Source organism: Cariama cristata, unplaced genomic scaffold (assembly GCF_000690535.1).
Source record: "Cariama cristata isolate BGI_N322 unplaced genomic scaffold, ASM69053v1 scaffold2141, whole genome shotgun sequence".
Classification (NCBI taxonomy): Eukaryota; Metazoa; Chordata; class Aves; order Cariamiformes; family Cariamidae; genus Cariama; species Cariama cristata.
Genome location: NW_009600818.1, coordinates 23,375 through 40,667, shown reverse-complemented (window position 1 = coordinate 40,667; position 17,293 = coordinate 23,375). Strand labels below are relative to the sequence as shown.

The 17,293-nt window shown below is 36.0% G+C and overlaps 1 protein-coding gene across 1 annotated transcript in view; it reads right to left on the bottom strand.

The window, feature by feature from the left end:
• The window catches only part of VTA1 (vesicle (multivesicular body) trafficking 1), a 31,403-nt gene continuing 14,110 nt past the window's right edge, over positions 1–17,293 (bottom strand). Inside the window, exons 6-8 of the mRNA XM_009710156.1 lie at positions 9,746–9,919; positions 7,819–7,899; positions 1–582 (exon numbers count right to left, since the gene is read on the bottom strand). Of these exons, the coding sequence (XP_009708458.1) occupies positions 437–582; positions 7,819–7,899; positions 9,746–9,919 (401 nt within the window). The 3' untranslated portion in view covers positions 1–436. The remainder of the gene's footprint in view (positions 583–7,818; positions 7,900–9,745; positions 9,920–17,293) is intronic.

Genomic DNA, 17,293 nt, shown 5'->3' with positions numbered 1-17,293 from the left:
AAAGCACTAATCTTAGTTGCTATTTTAAAGCTATTATACTTATTAAATAATTGTTTGAAATAATAAAATCAGAGTAAGAATCTTAACAGAATAATTCTTACGCTCAAGTTGTTTACAGATTCAGTATTTTCCCATTCTGATAACCTAAATATTGCAAGATGAATTCTAACTCTTGAGCAGTGTTCACAGTACTTTCTTCAGTATTTTGCTTACATCAAGCCAATGCATTCATATGTTTCTAGCTCCACTGTTTGTAAAATAAAAACAGAGATTCCTACTGTACCATTAATTCCTAATCTGACACTGAAACAGTGATTTCATTGTCATGGGTGATGGGATTGAGAACTTCTGTGTAACTCCACTCCCCTAACAGGTACAGTAATAAGCTGCTGGTTAGTTCTTTAGGCAAAAGACATGAATCTGTTGGATAAAGGCTTCATTCTCTGCCCGTAATCAGTAACTTGAGGGCCTTCTGTAGATTCTGCACAGCAGTGCTCACATCTTCATATTGCAAAGCACTGCCAGCATATTTGCAATATTTTTGAGCTCTGGCAAAGTCCTCTGGAGTCAAACGGACTTCCCCTGCAAAAACATAAGTATTACAAAGTTACTATAAAGGAAATCTGACTGAGGCTTCCTTTCACATGATTTCTGTGTTTTACTTCTATTTGCAGCAATATTATCAAAACCAGGCTTATATTTCTCGTAATATTACAAAGACCAAGCTACTGTGTTTCTTCTATCCGCTTTTCTTTCCATTCATATAATTCTTATCTTCTTTGCTGCTGGCATTTGAAAAATATAAGAGGACTTTTCTAAACACTGGTATTTGCATGACCCAGTGGCTTTCAAAAGTAAGTCAATACCTTTGAGAAAGATCTGCTCTTCATCTAAGGCAGCAAAGGAGAGCTTTTTAACGACAATAAGTTAGCTGTAATCATATTACAACCTGAAAGAAACAAGGACACTTTTTTTTTTGTGTTTACAGTATAATTACTTTGCTCTCCTCATCAGGAATAACACATAGTTAGAAACTGTTCCTCCTCAACTGGACTAACTTTTCAAAATGTAGAAGCATTTCTCACTGGCATGTTTTTGCACATTTTATATTTCTGTTTTATCCAAGCAATGTTTATGTTTCCAATTTTATGTAAGATGACTGAAAACAAGACTGATTGCATTAAATGCGCCCATTTTTGTAATACTGTAGAACAGTAGCGAAAAATATTCTCATAATATAGTACAAAACAATTAACTGTTACTTATTAATCAGAATATTTTCTTGACATCCTTGGGAATTCTGTAATGGTCAAACACATGCGTTGCAGTCTTCCAGAAAGTATAGTAGGGACTTATGCCCTAACTGGCAGAAGATTTAATATGTGAATAGCATCACTGATGTGTGCATAAAATAGAGCACACTGTCCCTCGTTCCACCCACAAATTCACTGGGAGTTTTAAGGCTAATCCTATGCCACTCCAGTAACATATAGATAAATGTTAATGATAACCTTTACCCATGTTCTTTCAGAACAACTTAACTTGTAAAAGACTGATTCTTATGGACATGGATAAATAATTATATGCAATACTAAGATTTATGTATTTATTTAATAGGTTCCTCACACAGCATTTTACAAGCAATGAACAGATTTCACAGATTAAGAAAAAATGCATTTTAAAATGCACCATCGTTTTTATATAAAAATTGGTTAAACAAAGATTTAGCTCTCAAAGTACAGCTTTCTCATTTTAAGCAAGGACATGAATATACTTAAATCAATTTTTTATGAGTCAACTGCAGTTAGCTGGATCTCTTTCTTTCAAAATAAAACTGTTGTTGGCAATACAGTGAGAATGTTTACTAAAGAATCTCAGTTCTTATCAGAAAATTTCTATTATATTTGCTTTTCCTTTCCCCAATCTTATTATTTAAGAACAGCTTTTGAACAAATAAAACGGAAAACCCGGGAATATTAAAAACTAGACTGTTCTGCTGGCTTTCAAAACAACCCTACCCCAATAAAAAACAGAAAGGTAGTGCTGTTAAGACTAATTTTATCAATTTTTAAGATGTACTCTAGAAGTCTACTTATTTTCCTTTCAATAAATAAATAAATATAACCACAAAATAACTGTTGAATATTGATGCACATGACAACTTGGTGGGCTCATTATCATTGCAATGTATATTAGTTTACTGCCAAATAAGTGAAGCCACATTAAATCTCTTAAAACACATACACATGTGAGTAAATACAGGTGAGGGAGTGCATAAACACAGGCAAACACTTAGGTTATTTTGTAACCTAAATAAAGTCACAGACTAAAAGCAGCTGGGGTCAATCTCCGACCACATTACTGAACATCTTTAAGAAATTAAAAAGACCAAGTTCCCCTCAAAGTGGCTTTATGCTACGATGCCAAAAGAAACTACAAAATCATTCTTTAAAAACTGGCCAAGGCATCAGTCCAGTATTCAACTAATTTATTGGAAGGAAGCCTAAATTCAGCAGTCTAATCTTATTTTTACAGTATGAGCTCTATTAATGTTTTGCTGGCATAAAGCCTTATTTATTATGAAATCTACTTCAGATGCTATTATGACATAACTTGAGGGAAAAAAGTTAACAATTTTAAATTTATAAACCAAAGTTTACACAGTAAGGGTGTTGATCTTTTGATGTGCTCAGTGGCCTCAGCTCCTATTGAAGTCAGCACCTCACAATGGACAAGCAGAATAGAAATAAAACAGCTCTGTGTTCTTAAGTTTTCAAAATAACATGAAACTTAACCATAATGTCCGTACTTACATCAAAGGTATAACCACAAAAGTTATAACTGACTTCAATTTACATATTCTAAGGGTTAAGCAGCTTTGAGGAAAAGGAAAGCAGCTTTGCAGGAAAGGACCTGGGGGTCCTGGTGGACACCAAATTGTCCACGAGCCAACAAAGTGCCCTTGCGGCAAAGGTGGCTAACGGCAGCCTGGGCTGCATTAGGAGTGCTGTCAGCAGGGCAAGGGAGGTGATCCTGCCCCTTATTCAGCACTGGTGAAGCCACACCTGGAGTCCTGTGGTCAATTCTGGGTTCCTCAGTACAAGAGAGAGACTGACGTCCTGGCGAGAGTCCAGTGAAGGGCCACAAAGGCGATGAAGGGACTGGAGCACCTCTCATATGAGGAGAGGCTGAGAGCCAGGACTGCTCAGCCTGGAGAAGAGCAGGCTCAGGGGGGATCTCATCCATCTCGATAAATACCAAAGGGAGGGTGCATCAAGGACAGAGCCAGGCTCTTTGCAGTAGTGCTTGGTGGCAGGACTAGAGGCAACAGGCACAAACTGAAACACAGGAGGGTTGTGTCTGAACATCAGGAAACACTTTTTACTGTGAGGGTGATTGAGCACTGGCACAGGTTGCCCAGGGAGGCTGTGAAATCTCCATCCTTGGAGAGATTTAAAAACTGTCTTTTGAACTAACAGTGACCTTTTTTTCCTCAAACTTCTTCCTTCAGTGCTGCAAATTAAACCATGAGGAGGGTGCAGGGGCAAGAGGAGACACAAAAGACATGGTCCCGAGCAACCTGTTTTACAGGACCCTTGCTTGAGCAGAGGGGTTGGACCAGATGACCTCCAGAGGTCCCTGCCAACCTCAACCACCCTCTGATTCTGAGCTCTAAAAAAGCCCAGCAACATTGAGATGGGAAAAGTATACTGTATTTATCCTGAAACAAACCTGCTTCTGTGCTAATCTGAAATTATTAGCACAGCAGTTATATTACCGAAATGTGACAGACATATGGAATCAATAACAAGAGGCATGATTTCTTTAGTTTAAGAGGAACACAAAGTGAAAACCAAAAGGGGATTTGACTAGAGATGCTGAAAGTCATGCTGGCAAGAAAAGCAGTTTGAGAATGAAAATAACGTGTATTTCACATGATGGATCTGCCTCTTCCTGGTATCCTTTTCTATCCATCAGATGTTTTTCCTTTTTATGAAGTTGCCCAAATACAAGGCAGCTGATTTAAGAAAATTTTAATAATGCAACTTGGTGTATAAAAACAGTGACAGCAAAGGTTAACTGAAATGATTTTTGGAACCAGATGCTCTTTTTTTCCCATGAAAGCACTTAAGATATTCAAAATATAAATCCTCAAAGATTTCTTCTTAAGCTCATGAAAATGCGTAAAATGTCAAATTATTATTTCTACTTTATGAGTAGAAAATCAACCACTATTATACACACAACTAGAATGGACAAATGATTTCTCTATACTATGCCACCTGTGGAAGGAAGCATAGGTAACGTAAGAAGATTTTATAAAAACTCTGTGTAGCACAGCCATGAATGCATTTAGTGTTAGCAAAATCTAGGGGTAATAAATTTTTTTTAAGCAAACTACACCAGAGAAGTGCACGCACACATTATACAAAGTTGCTGTGTAGCTCTACATTCTGTTGTCAAAGACATTAACCAACACTTAATTGCATAAGCTTTGACACTTTCAAAAGTCAATGTTAAACTCTGAGACCTGTTCCCACAGGACAATTACTGAAGGATTCATACTGACTAAAATCAAAGGAATACTGTTACTTTAACTTAATTTTCTTTTGATAAAATATTCCACTCTTCTCCACCAAAAGTTTCTCTCCCATCACAGCATTAATCAAATTGCTTCTCCCATGTTATGGGAAGGAAAGAAAATATATAATTTATTTTAAAAATACACATTTGATCTTACTACCAGAAAGAGTCTTGCAGGAATATGTGGAATATCCTGTTTGGCTATGCCTATACTAGTACATTCAAGAGTGCCAGGGAACGCGTCTCAGCACTCAAACTTGACTGTCTACACTGTCAAACTGCTGGAACAGACTCCAGTATGGTTTTGGCCCATGCAAACCAGTACTTTCCCAAACAATTCCTCGGCATGACTTGTGGTCAGAGCAGGCTAGAGACCATTCAATATTGGCAGCCTTCACAAACTACCTTGTTTAGAAGGTTTAAAAGTTTAATAGTATGGATGTGAGTGGTTCTGTGCCAGCTGCTCTCAGTGTCAAATATTTACAGGCATGTTTAATTTATTAGTATAGACACAGACATCGTGTCTAAATCATGGAGCCAGTGTACTTTGCACTGTGCTAGCTCTGTGGATCTACTGGAGGGCAACGCTGATCCCTCCCTTCCCCTCCAAAGGAAACTTCAGTTCCACAGGAACGGTGCATACCAAAGTCTAACCTCAACGCGCAGCCAGGATCTAGCCCAAATACATATACTGCAACTCAGGGACTGGGGAGGGCTCCTGGGGCCCACAGTTTAGTACGTCCATTGTGAGATACAGGCATTTCTAAATCTACTTAAGGTCAGAGAACAAGGCTACTGTGGAACAGAGTACCGTTGGCATAAAAAGGACTCCTCAACAGCATGAGAAGAGTGATACCCGCCGTTACTCTTACACGTACAGCTGAAGGGAGGTTGCTGTGCGAAAAGACCAGGTATGCATGACAGGATGGTGACAGGCAAGGACAAACACTTTCCATCGCTCTCAAGTTTCTTAATTCTATGCATGCAAACAAAGCTGTTACTGCATCTCTGCTGACTGCCATATCCCTTATGCCCTCTCATACTCCGGCGTAACTGATGGTATATTTTCAGAACCGAGGATCTGTATGAGCTATATCACCTCTTCAGGGGCACTTTTGCAAAACTCTCTCATAAAAATGTAACACTTTAAGGTTTTACAAGACTGAAACTTGTGGCGATACAACAGATGTGCAGAGGAGGAATGCAGGCATGCAAATACTCAGGTTAGATCAAGTTAGAGATTTATCGCTGTGCTAGATAAGGGTCTTAATCTCTGTATTACATGACAGTAGTTATTCTGAATTCTCACAAACACAGGGTATCTTATTTCACTGAATACCTTTTTATTTATATTTATGTACTTATTAAATCAGGTTATCACAGGTAAGTGGCTAGAGGGAGCAATGCACTGATACCATTCAGATATCAAATAATGAAACTTTAATTCTTCATTAAGCATTAGAAGTTCAAGTCAAAATCATGCCATTTTTGACAACTAGAATTAAACATTCAAACCAAAAAACAATGACAATTAAAATTTTCAGAGTAGTCATCAAAAAAATTATTAGAATGGCTGTCTAGAGGATCATAATAAGCTGGTTAAATATGAAAGCTTTGCTGCCAAACACCACAAAATTGGCTTTCCAACTAGCAGTTACTACAGTAAAGCTTAAGTAAAGCCTTCAGTCATTTTGGTTAAGGAGCTATTGAAACCCCTACAACAGCCCCCAAAATTCAAAACAGTCACCAAGTTTAAATGGTTCAGCTACAGGTCTGAGGTATTGTTTTCAATAAAATGAGTTAACTGTTACACGAGACATTACAGTAATATGTCAGAAAAACAATAGTATGTGACTTTTGTTCTTCAAGAGAATTCTAAAGGTTAATGTGTCTGTATCAAAGGTAAATTTTGTTATTCCTAGCTGTTTAAGCATCTTCTACAAAAATGGCTTCCTAATATATTAAGATGGACACATCCTTAAGCAGTCTTACGACAGCAGACTAAAACCAAGCTAAACACTGAATTCCTATTACAGCATCCCATTCAATCAAAACTCCTTTTTCAGTAAAGCTGGTATTTTAACACAGACACCCTCTTCAACAACATAATAAACGAACATATCTAACTAAATATTTTTAAGTTACAATATACAAGAATATACCTATCTAAACTCACTAGCCATAACAGGCAACATCTGATTGTATTTAGTACTGGAACTTAAAAACATCAGTTATGTATACTATAACATCAATTACATATACTATCAGCTTTCCCTGGTGAGGATAAACTGCAGGGTAGGATGTGAACATATTTCACACCAGGACTTCTATATCTCCTCCTCACTAAACATCCACGTTATATTGCCAACAAAAATCTGATTATTACAAACAGATATAATGTATCTTTTTACTATCTCTATTTCACGGACAGAAAAATTCCTAGAGAACAGTTAATTTGTCCAAATGTACATCAGTGTTCAAACTAGAATCTGGGATGATTCCAGCTTTCTTGTCAGTCACCACTCTTTCACAGGCCATGGTTTCCCTAAGGTTAGCATTTATATCTGGACTTCAAAGCATGATACATGCAAGCAGACATAAAATACATGTAATATAGGTTATCAGTGGTTTTAACATCAAAGATAGATGGCATTTTAAAAGATAAAAGCCTTGATTAAATGGTACATCAAAATGACATCATTAGCAGTACCTTATGAATTATTTAATTTAATATAGGTACTACTTATAATCAACAAGCACACCTAACAATTATGCCGCAACAAAAACCACCACTGGAATGTCATGATTATTTAATGAATTGAATACATAACTTATGTACTGACCCTGTAGAAGAAGTTTTAAGTAAAGGGCATGTGTATTAATTAGAAAAAAATATAATTTAGCAAGGCCATCAGGAATATAGGCTTTGCTAAGTTATCAGAACCTCACCTGAAAAGCAACAGCATAAATAATAAAAAGCCTAGCGCAATGCTAGCTCATTGGTTTGAAAAAGTCAGATAGACAGCACTAATCATACACTGTGGCAAAGCTTTCAGAAACTATTGCACTTATAGCAACACAATGTTTAGATGATGTCCATTCCTTTTAAAATTTCTGAATTAGTAGTGTTCAGGTAACAATGACATTATTTCTCAAACTTCTTCCTTCAGTGCAGGGGAGACCCACAGGACACAGCATGTCCATGTACAGACAATACAAACGCCACCACCTTACCTGCAGACTGAGCACTGTAAAGGGAAGGATCGACCAAAGGAATATTCTGAGGAGCGGGCTGAATGGTGTTACTTGTCATTCCTGCAAATCAATGCAAAAAATCGGACTTGGGTTATTTTTATTTATAGACTTTAAAAGTAAGGCAGACAAAATAAGAAAATAGAACAGGTAAACCTAATGACTCCATGTTTTTTAAATTAAGCAGCTGATAGCTTCCCAATTCTGAAAGTTTGTAACAAATAACTTTAAAACCCTCACTTCAGACTATGAATGTTTTATAAAATAATACAGAAGAATTTACAGGCTGTCATTCATTTTATCAGCACAGTACTTCACAGAAATTTAATTTTAAGCATTAAAAAAATTAAGAAAATACTAGTCCAAAAGACACTGGTTACCCTAGAGTAGTGAGAAAAACCTGCTAAAGAAGAGTAGGAATAAACTTTTATGTTTGAAGTTTAAGTTCTGCATTTTAATATCAGGAGGAGTCTCCATCATTGCATTTTTAAAGTCCCATGCCTGCCATCTCACACTTGCAAACTCTTTCCTTCCCAATTCCTTCAAAAACAATTGGTGAGAATAAAAAAAGCTAGCTAGAGTTAAATGGGAAATGGTGATGCTAGAAGAAACAGCACTTCATGCTGTGAAGCATTCTTGTATCTGCATTCACATTTTAGACACTCTCATTTGCATTGATCCAAAACTATATTTTTGCAGTTACGTCCAGAACATACCAGATTAATATAAAGTTATTTCTACAACATCTGCTATGTAGGAAGATGGTATAATCACTTTTCTAAATTATCTGTTATTTCATGGAGTGACTGACAGGGTTAAAACTATGTAATGCAAAGAACTCATGTATTCCAACAAGGTACATAATCCATGATTTTCAGATCTGGTAAAAACAAAAAGCTTAACATTTACCTAGGCTGAATGTGAAAAAGAACATTCTCCCCCTCCCAGGCCCAAAAAGGTCCCACCTATCTGAAGGATTTCCCTTTGATAAAGCTCAAAAAAAGAGCATCCTGAACTTTTCATAGGGTGAAGCATTTTTAAAACAAGAAAGTAAAAGAAAAGGAGGGGCTGTGTGACAAAAACATCTCATACGTTCTATAATATAAAAATGTATCTGAGCAATCAAATGACCATCAGGACTGAAATCAAGAGCTTTTAGTTTTTCAGTCCTATTAAACATCGTCATAAAAAGGTCACATGAGGTGAAAAAGTTGCATTCACAAATCATTTAAATTTTTTTTTTTTTAGAAATACAGCAACTGGGAAGAACTTTGGATTTTTAAGAACTTGGTTTTAGTCCAAAAATGACACAGAATAAGAAGGAGCATGTATGAGCCAGTATGTTTAGCAACAGGGACAAAATTTCCATTAGTGATATAGTTTGAGGTCAATCCCACAAAAGCACTTGCATGGGAAAAGGAGCATAAACCAAACAGAAGAAAAGTATGAATGGTATATCAGGCATGATTGTTATAGTGTTGTTGTAACAGTTTCAACATCATGTCAGATATGTTCCCACACAAAGAAGAGCAGTCTGTCTGCACAGGGAAAGCTAAATATGAAATGAAGTTAATATAATTTCATCTATCAAGTGAAAGATTCAAATAGTGCTTTACAGTACAGATGTTGCAATGCATGATTCTAGGGAAGAGAAAAATGTTCTGTCTGCAAGAACACTCACTCTTTCAGTCCACATATCTCTTCTGGCAAAGTGCTCCAAAATATGAATGACATATTTTAAAAACGATAAAAACATAAAAAGTATTTCTGATGGCATTTTTAGGATGTTAATTTATGGAGTTCCTTCTGCCACAGAATACTTGTATTATTTTACTTCATATGTAATGAAGAGGGCTAGAATTTGCCTCTCAATAAAGGCATGAATTTTTTGGGTGTGACTCAGACATACCTGTGTTATGAGGTACTTCAGCTGGAGTGTTGGCTGGTGCATGGGCACCTGGTGGTATGTGTATGCCAGTGTAATTACTAGTTGGTATGTTGTTAGCTTCATACGTAGATGATGATGTTGGCTGACTTGTTCCACTATGGAGAGAAGATGACCCTGCTTCTTCCCTTTCAACATCTGGTAAGATGACACAAAACAGGAATTACTGCAACTCTTCTGTACAAACACTTGAAAACGTAGGCTTTCTTTCAAAACCTCCTTTCAGATTTTGGTTAATAGAAAAACTGCCACCACAGTGTGACATAAAGCATTTATCAACCCAAACTGCCTGCAGCTGATTTGACAAAGTAAAAAAGCAACATACCACAGGATAAAGATCTAGAAACTCGCATACTTTCAAAGATGTCTTCCGTTGAAATTGAAGGACCATCTCATTACTGGTCTGAATATAAGCGATCTGTCTCACTAGTATAATCCCTTATGCCTCAATGTATTGCATCCATGGTAGTTGAACAAGATACCACAAATATGAAGTAATCTATATTTTAATATATACATGAACCAGAACATGGAAAACTGCATTTGCCTTATGAACTCTTTGTAAAAAGAAAGACAGTGCCAATCCTTCCACTCCATATCAGTTAAACAAACCACAAATAAATAACAAAAAAGGGGAACCCTGGGAAAGTAATACCAAACAAGAAAACAAAATGCAGCTTAGCCAACTCATAACTATATCTAGAACAGCTGGAGTATGTAATGCACTATAAGAATAATGAGGTTCAATATATACCATAGCATGTACAAAGAATATTATTTTTCAATCTAGTCATGTTCTTCAGGTTCTGGTCTAGTTTATCCAGTGCTGCTTTGAAGGCTAATAGTCGAATTTTATTATGCTAATGACCTGATTAATTTAGAATACGGTTGATTGCTGCTCCTTAATTTGAATTCAGTTCAATTTAAAAAAGTTGATTTTCTTTTACTGTGTATGTGTTCATCTGTATCAATAATGTCAGGCGGAATGAGCAGAGTTTTGGGAATGGGTTTGTTAACAGCCAGTTCTTGAAAGGGAGCAAAATGAATATGGGAACACAAAGCTCGTATGTTGTCTACAGCTGGCAAAAGAGATGTTCTTTCTGAAATCCACACTGATCTACAACTGTACAAGATTATGTGTTACGCAAACACCTCTACTGCTTAATAATTAAACAGTCTACTATTACAAATATTACTATTACAAATACCAGAATGTTTTCCCATGTAAGGCCCTCTTCCACCCAGAAAAAGGACAGGTACTACCTTCACTAAAAATGACTAAATGCCTTCTAATTTGCAACAGTATTTACTACAATAAAAGGCTATAATGCAGAGTAAATCAACAGTATTGTCATTAGGACATTTTTACTGGACTTTAATACACAGTTAAAGAACATATTTTTGCTTTATATTGCAAAGTTGTAGTAGTTTACTTTCATTCAGAACATCCAAGTACTAATAAACAAATTTACAAATCCCCCAAATCCGCAGCCTAATACCAAGAATCTTTATTTAAAAGTATTAAAAAGCAAAGAAACCTAGAAGCAAAGCTCTGTCAAGCGCGTCAAGCACTGCTAGCAAAATTTAATATAAAAACACGGAACATGGTAAAATTTGTGTATGTTACTCTTGTGAAAATTACTTTCACTTGCTGCAACCAGTAATTCAGGATGTGGTTTTATAAAGGTATTTCTGACATATGCAAACAAACACCTGGCAGATTTCTGGAAGGCAAAGGATATCTTAAGGTGCCAGATTTTTCCTTTGCTGTATTTTTTGCTAGTAACTCATATTGCAGTATCGTGTGGCTACCATGCACAGACATAAAATTAAATGTGTTAAAACTGGCAAAACGAAGGTAAGATTCAAAACCAAACACCCGATATGCTACCTTTTAAATAATAATGTAATGACAGGAATAAGCCATTGGTCGAATGCTATATTCTTCAGTGTTTTTGGTGTTAACTAAAAAAATTATTTTAAAATAGTTTCAGAAAATAAAATCTAGTTTAACAAAAACCCAGAGACTTACTATACATAAGATTAATGAAATAGTTACACACAACACTCATCATGCTGTTTGAAGGCAAGGCTGCCCAAGTGTACTTGTAACACTTATCAATTATTTATAGTTTGGTCAAATTGCAACCATAAAGTTGTATTTTCCATGCTGGGTGCCTGCCTGAAGCTAGTATTTTGGGAAAGCTGTTGCAAAAATTATTAAGCCACTTTTGAGAATGAGGGAGTGGGAGGAAATATGCTTTCACTGTACTTAGCATCTCAACTAAGAGAAATTACCTGCAAGTTCTTGCCCAGACTTAAGTCATTAATGTATTTATTCCTTTATTCTGCCTCCCTCAGCTTTCTGTTGTCCTCCTCTGGCTCTTCAGTTCCATTCTGATTTCTCTCTCTCTCTCTGCACCAGGACTTCGCACCCCACACCTGCAAGCCCCTTCCCCATACTCGTGTCTGTCTTGCACTACCTCCCAATCTTTTCTCCAAGACATTCCCAGTTTCAGCTTCAAACTTCCTCACTGCATAGTTTATGGTCCCTAGTCACTCCTGTAAAAGTGCAGTGCCGTAGGCAACACTGGCCATGGAAGATATGAAATCAAATGGTTATAGTCTGGTAATGTTATAAACAAAAAAATCAATCAAAAAAAAAGTGTTCGAAGTGCTGATCGCTCTTAATAACAGTGCCTGTAAGAGGAAAATTCACAAAAGGGCGATACACTTTTTAATCAGGTATATGTATCACAGATCAAGCTCAACTGTTTGATTTGTTCATTATGCAATTTGCAAATATTTAACTGCATTAAACATGAAAGTAGCTTTGTTTAAATTAACTTTTCTTAGGTGTTTAAAGTGCCCAAATGTCATCAAAGCATTGTAACTATTCTTTCTGCAAAGTAAATATTTAAAATATTCCTTATCAAAGATTAAAGTATTAGAACCATTCTGAGATATGCGCTTGCGGTATTTGTGAAGAGTTTTAACAGTAGTGCTAAACAAAATGATTTCAGGCTGCTGGAAAAGAACGTTTAAGCCAAACTGTTTTTAAGTTCTGTGGTTGGAATATCCATAACATTATTGAAAAACAAATCTTTTCCAGGAAATGGGAATAAATGCTAGAAAAATTAGAGAAATAATTTCTCATAAAGCAGTAATAACCTAGAATTTAAAGTTCCTTGTGACTGGCTTAAGGATGCTGAAATACTAAGCTGTGAAACAGTGACATAATTGTTTCACATTCAGTTTCAGCTCCAGCTGAGTTTCTTGTCTTGGAACCTCAACAGCCTTTGTGCTTGGATCCCAGCATAATGAATCCATGTGCTCTTCAGATTTTCCTCAGAGCTCCAGTATACCCAGACTATCTGTTTGTTTGGGTTTTTAAATGTTTATTTATTTATTGAAGGCAAGACTTTGTGGAACAAGGCTGATATCCCTGGCCCCATAAACAACTGTTCAAAGATCCTTTCATATAAATAGAGGATTCTCAAGGCTTAATGGCATTCCCTCGTCTACTGCAAGGAAGCACCGATTATGAATTAACTTCAGCAGCCCAGAGCACTAAATTTAAAACCAGCAAATTTTTTTTTTAAGGAGTCCAGACTACTCCAATTCTTTGAACTCCTATTTTTAAGGAGTCTTGCGAATCAAAAAGGTAATCTATTAATTTTAATTTCAAAACATTTTCTTTTTCTCATTCTGCTGCACTGTTTCTCTTTAGCTTGAGATGTTGCTAAAAGATGCACAATGTAAGGTTCACTGCTTTTTAAAAATCCATACATATATCTATATTTTTTTTCCACAACTTTGAGAAATGGACTCAAAAATCCATACACTTTTCATACAATGTTCTTTCTACTAGTTGGGACAATAAATGTTTCCTGGAATTCTGTACTATAAATTTAGAATACATACTATATATTGCAATGAAAGCGGTGGCATTTAATGTGTTTTACTATGGCTATATCACGACCATTCAGGAATTTTTTCGTATTTGAAATTAAAAATGTAATTTTGTAGTATAAAATCTTGCTGGATGACCTAGGGCTACTGGTAAATGACCTTTATGTGTACTCTAGGACTTGTATTCCAACAGCACTAATAAATCAAGCATGTCATTTTAAGGTTTCCATGGTGGCACCCTGACAAAAGCATCCATAAATCCAACAGCAGAACTGCATAAAGCATGCCTATGTTACTGTAAAAACATCTCCAAGAGTTACAGTATGGTTTTCAAGAATTACAAAGAAAATAACACTTTGGAAAAAAATGGTAATTTGTCAAGCTACAGAGACCTAGTTTCACTCTGTTTAAACAGACTTTTTCCACTTGCAAGGGGAGGAAGAAAATGAGCAAGCAGAAAGGAATGGGAAGGTCCAGTCGTACATTCAAACAATGCTGCTTTTCTTCTTATCATGCACAAAGCAAGAATTGACACTTTTTTTTACTGATTCTTCTAATAAAAATTAATTTGCATAAATTTTTTGTCTTGGTTGTGAAAAGCATTGTGGACACCTACACTATGGAGTTAATTTCCAAAAATAAATGTCAAAAAGTATTTTTCATTTCATTGCTTAGAAAATAAAAGAGTGGAATAAATTCTCTTACTACTTGAAATACAATTCAACAAATAAAAACATATTGCCAAATTATAGATATTGCAGGCTCTCTACCAATAAGGATGTTAAAATTTTGGTTCACTCCACATTTGCATCCCTTTTAAGTTGCATGTAGACATAACTTGGTAATGAAAGCAACAGTCTTCACCAACTCACACTGCAGCTTGTAATGACCTGCCATGAATAGTAAGGATTTGAGTAAAGTCTGAACTCTCCTTTCCCCCCTAAAACAGTTTCTTTTGCAGCCTTGAGCAAGTCAGCTACCTCTGCCTCCACATTAATAAAATGAAATAAGAGCTTATTTGTTGCTGCTGAGGAACAATTACTATTTCTGCACAAGCTGCATACACAGATTTTTAGCAAGAGTTCTGTAATCTTTGCTTAGAAATTCTATTTTTGCAATTGTTTAGAATTTATAATTCACTTCACATAATCAGGTGAGCTTTGTAAACATTACCACACTATGAGACAGACCACTAAAAAGCAGTCATTTAAAGCTAAAGACATGTAATTGGGCTATTCATTACATTCACTATAACAAAAGATTTTTTCCCACTTGTTGGTTTCTCCGTTAAATTATCAAACTGGTGTAATTTGACTTATAAAGATGTGGTGATATTTGCAGTTGGAGTTGCATCATAAGTCTCTCCTGCTACAGCTGCACCAGCAGTTAAGAAAACTCCCTTGAAAAAGACTGTACGTTGAAGAAGAAATTAGTTTGCTAATGCTTCATTCAAACATAGTTGTGCCTAGATTGGAACATATTTCAGTGGGTGAGATGGCTATTCCAGTGTTTAAGTCTGTATGGCATCTTTAGGTAAGGAAAACATAGTAACAAGAATAAACCAGTAGCTTGGAAACCAAATTGTATCATAATCATTATTTGTTCACAAATATTTTAATTTACTTATGTTGTAGTGTTTCTAGAGTATTAACACACAGAGTATTTTATCCAGGAAACTGCAAAGAAATTATAATTGGCACCTGGGGTTTTAGACACTTTTGTTTACTTTTAACAAAGCAAAGGTTAACAATAAACAGGGATAGATGTTTGGTACACATTCTTATTAAAAAAATGGTGACTATGTTTTTTATAATTTTAAATATTTTTTTTAATGTAACAGTCGCCAGGACATATAAAGAGATTACACTGTGGAGAGCCACTTTTCAGACTTTTTTGGCTCAATTTGAACTTGAGAAACACTCTTATATGGCCCTCTCCCCCTTCCAGCCATTGATTCTCTTTTCCATATACAACTGAGTGATTTTTTTCAAGAATCATAAAAAGGCTGAAGGATCCCCTGTAGGTTTATCTGGACCAATTCCTTATTCATAGCAGTGCTAACAGAGACCATGCTGCTCTGGGCACAGAATGGCTGAGGTTGGAAGGGACCATCTAGTCCCATCCTCTATCTAGCAGGGTCAGCTAAAGCCAGTTGCCCAGGACCGTGTCCAGCTGGGTTTTGAATATTTCCAAGGATGGAGCTTCCATAACCCCTCTTCTACTCTCTTTTCAATATCTCACCACATTCATGAGGAAAATTATTTTCCTAACAGTCAATTCACATTTTCCTTGTTGCAACCTGTGTCCGTTGCCTGTTGCCCTGTCACTATGCACAGAGTCTGGCTTAGATATTCTCTGCACTCTCCCATTAGGTATAGTTTAAGACAGGAATAAGAACGCTCCTTAGACCCACTTAACTTTCATCTTGTATGCCATGTTCTCCAGTTCACATTTGGAAGACAACAGAAAACTCTCATACTTCAAGCAATATGCTACTTTCTAACAAAGGTGGGCTTGGAAGGAGTGAGTAAGACTGCCTGTCTTCTACTTCCTTACACTTTGCTCACTGTCTGATACAGGTGGTAAGCTAGACAGTTTTTATTCATGCTACTTTGTCACTTTTTATCTTCTGCTGCACATTTGTCTTCTGGTAAAGAAGCAGCTAGTGGCTGCCAAGTGGAATAGGATGCTATACCTTACTGGAAGGACCACCAGTTTAATCTTCCTAGAAATAAGAGGTCATGCCCATCCTCCTCTTTGTTCACAGATAAACAGGAAAGAAGCTTCAAAATACGAGACTGCATGATGAAAAGATTGAGAACCTGAAGAGAAACCAGTTTTCTAATGTTTTGACATGTTTAAAATAAAACCAATGTGCAGAAAATTACAAGCCTATTCATAACATATTTGAAATTACAGGTTCAGACTTCAAAATCCACTGAAGACCCAGGTACAGACCACAAACATGAATGAATGGAAAGAAACAAATAAGTATCTGTGTGCGCAAGCATGTATAAATCTACGGATCATATGCATTAATATATATGTTCATAAAACTTTATGCAGCCACCTGTACCAAGGTGGCTCTACAAGTTAGATACAAGCCACACTCTATAATTTAGATTTCTCTCTTTTGCCTTGTAGATTTGTTTCTTGATCCTTTTTATTAGAAAAATTTTTATTACTAAATTCAAGCTTAAGTTAAGAGATAAATGAGCATCAACTTAAGTGACACTTATTCATGCCACAAAGTCTTGCATACTAGCTTGGAGGAAAATTTCAAATCATTTAATGTTCTTAGTTGTTTCATTAGGTATGTGAAGGATTATACATAGATGCTAGTGTCATTGTGCAGAATTAGTCTGTTTTAATTCGCATAATGAAAATATCCATTCCAAAGACACTCTATTTCCCTAAGACATTCACATTTAAAATTTGTATTTCAAGCTTCTGCGCTGACAGGGGAGGAAAATGAAGAGACCTCTTATTAATGAACCTGATTCCTACCAAAAACAACTGGTGAAATGAAAAACCAATTAAACAAACTGCAAACAATGGAAAAGTAAATGGGTGAGAAGATTTTGAAACTTAATTTAACAA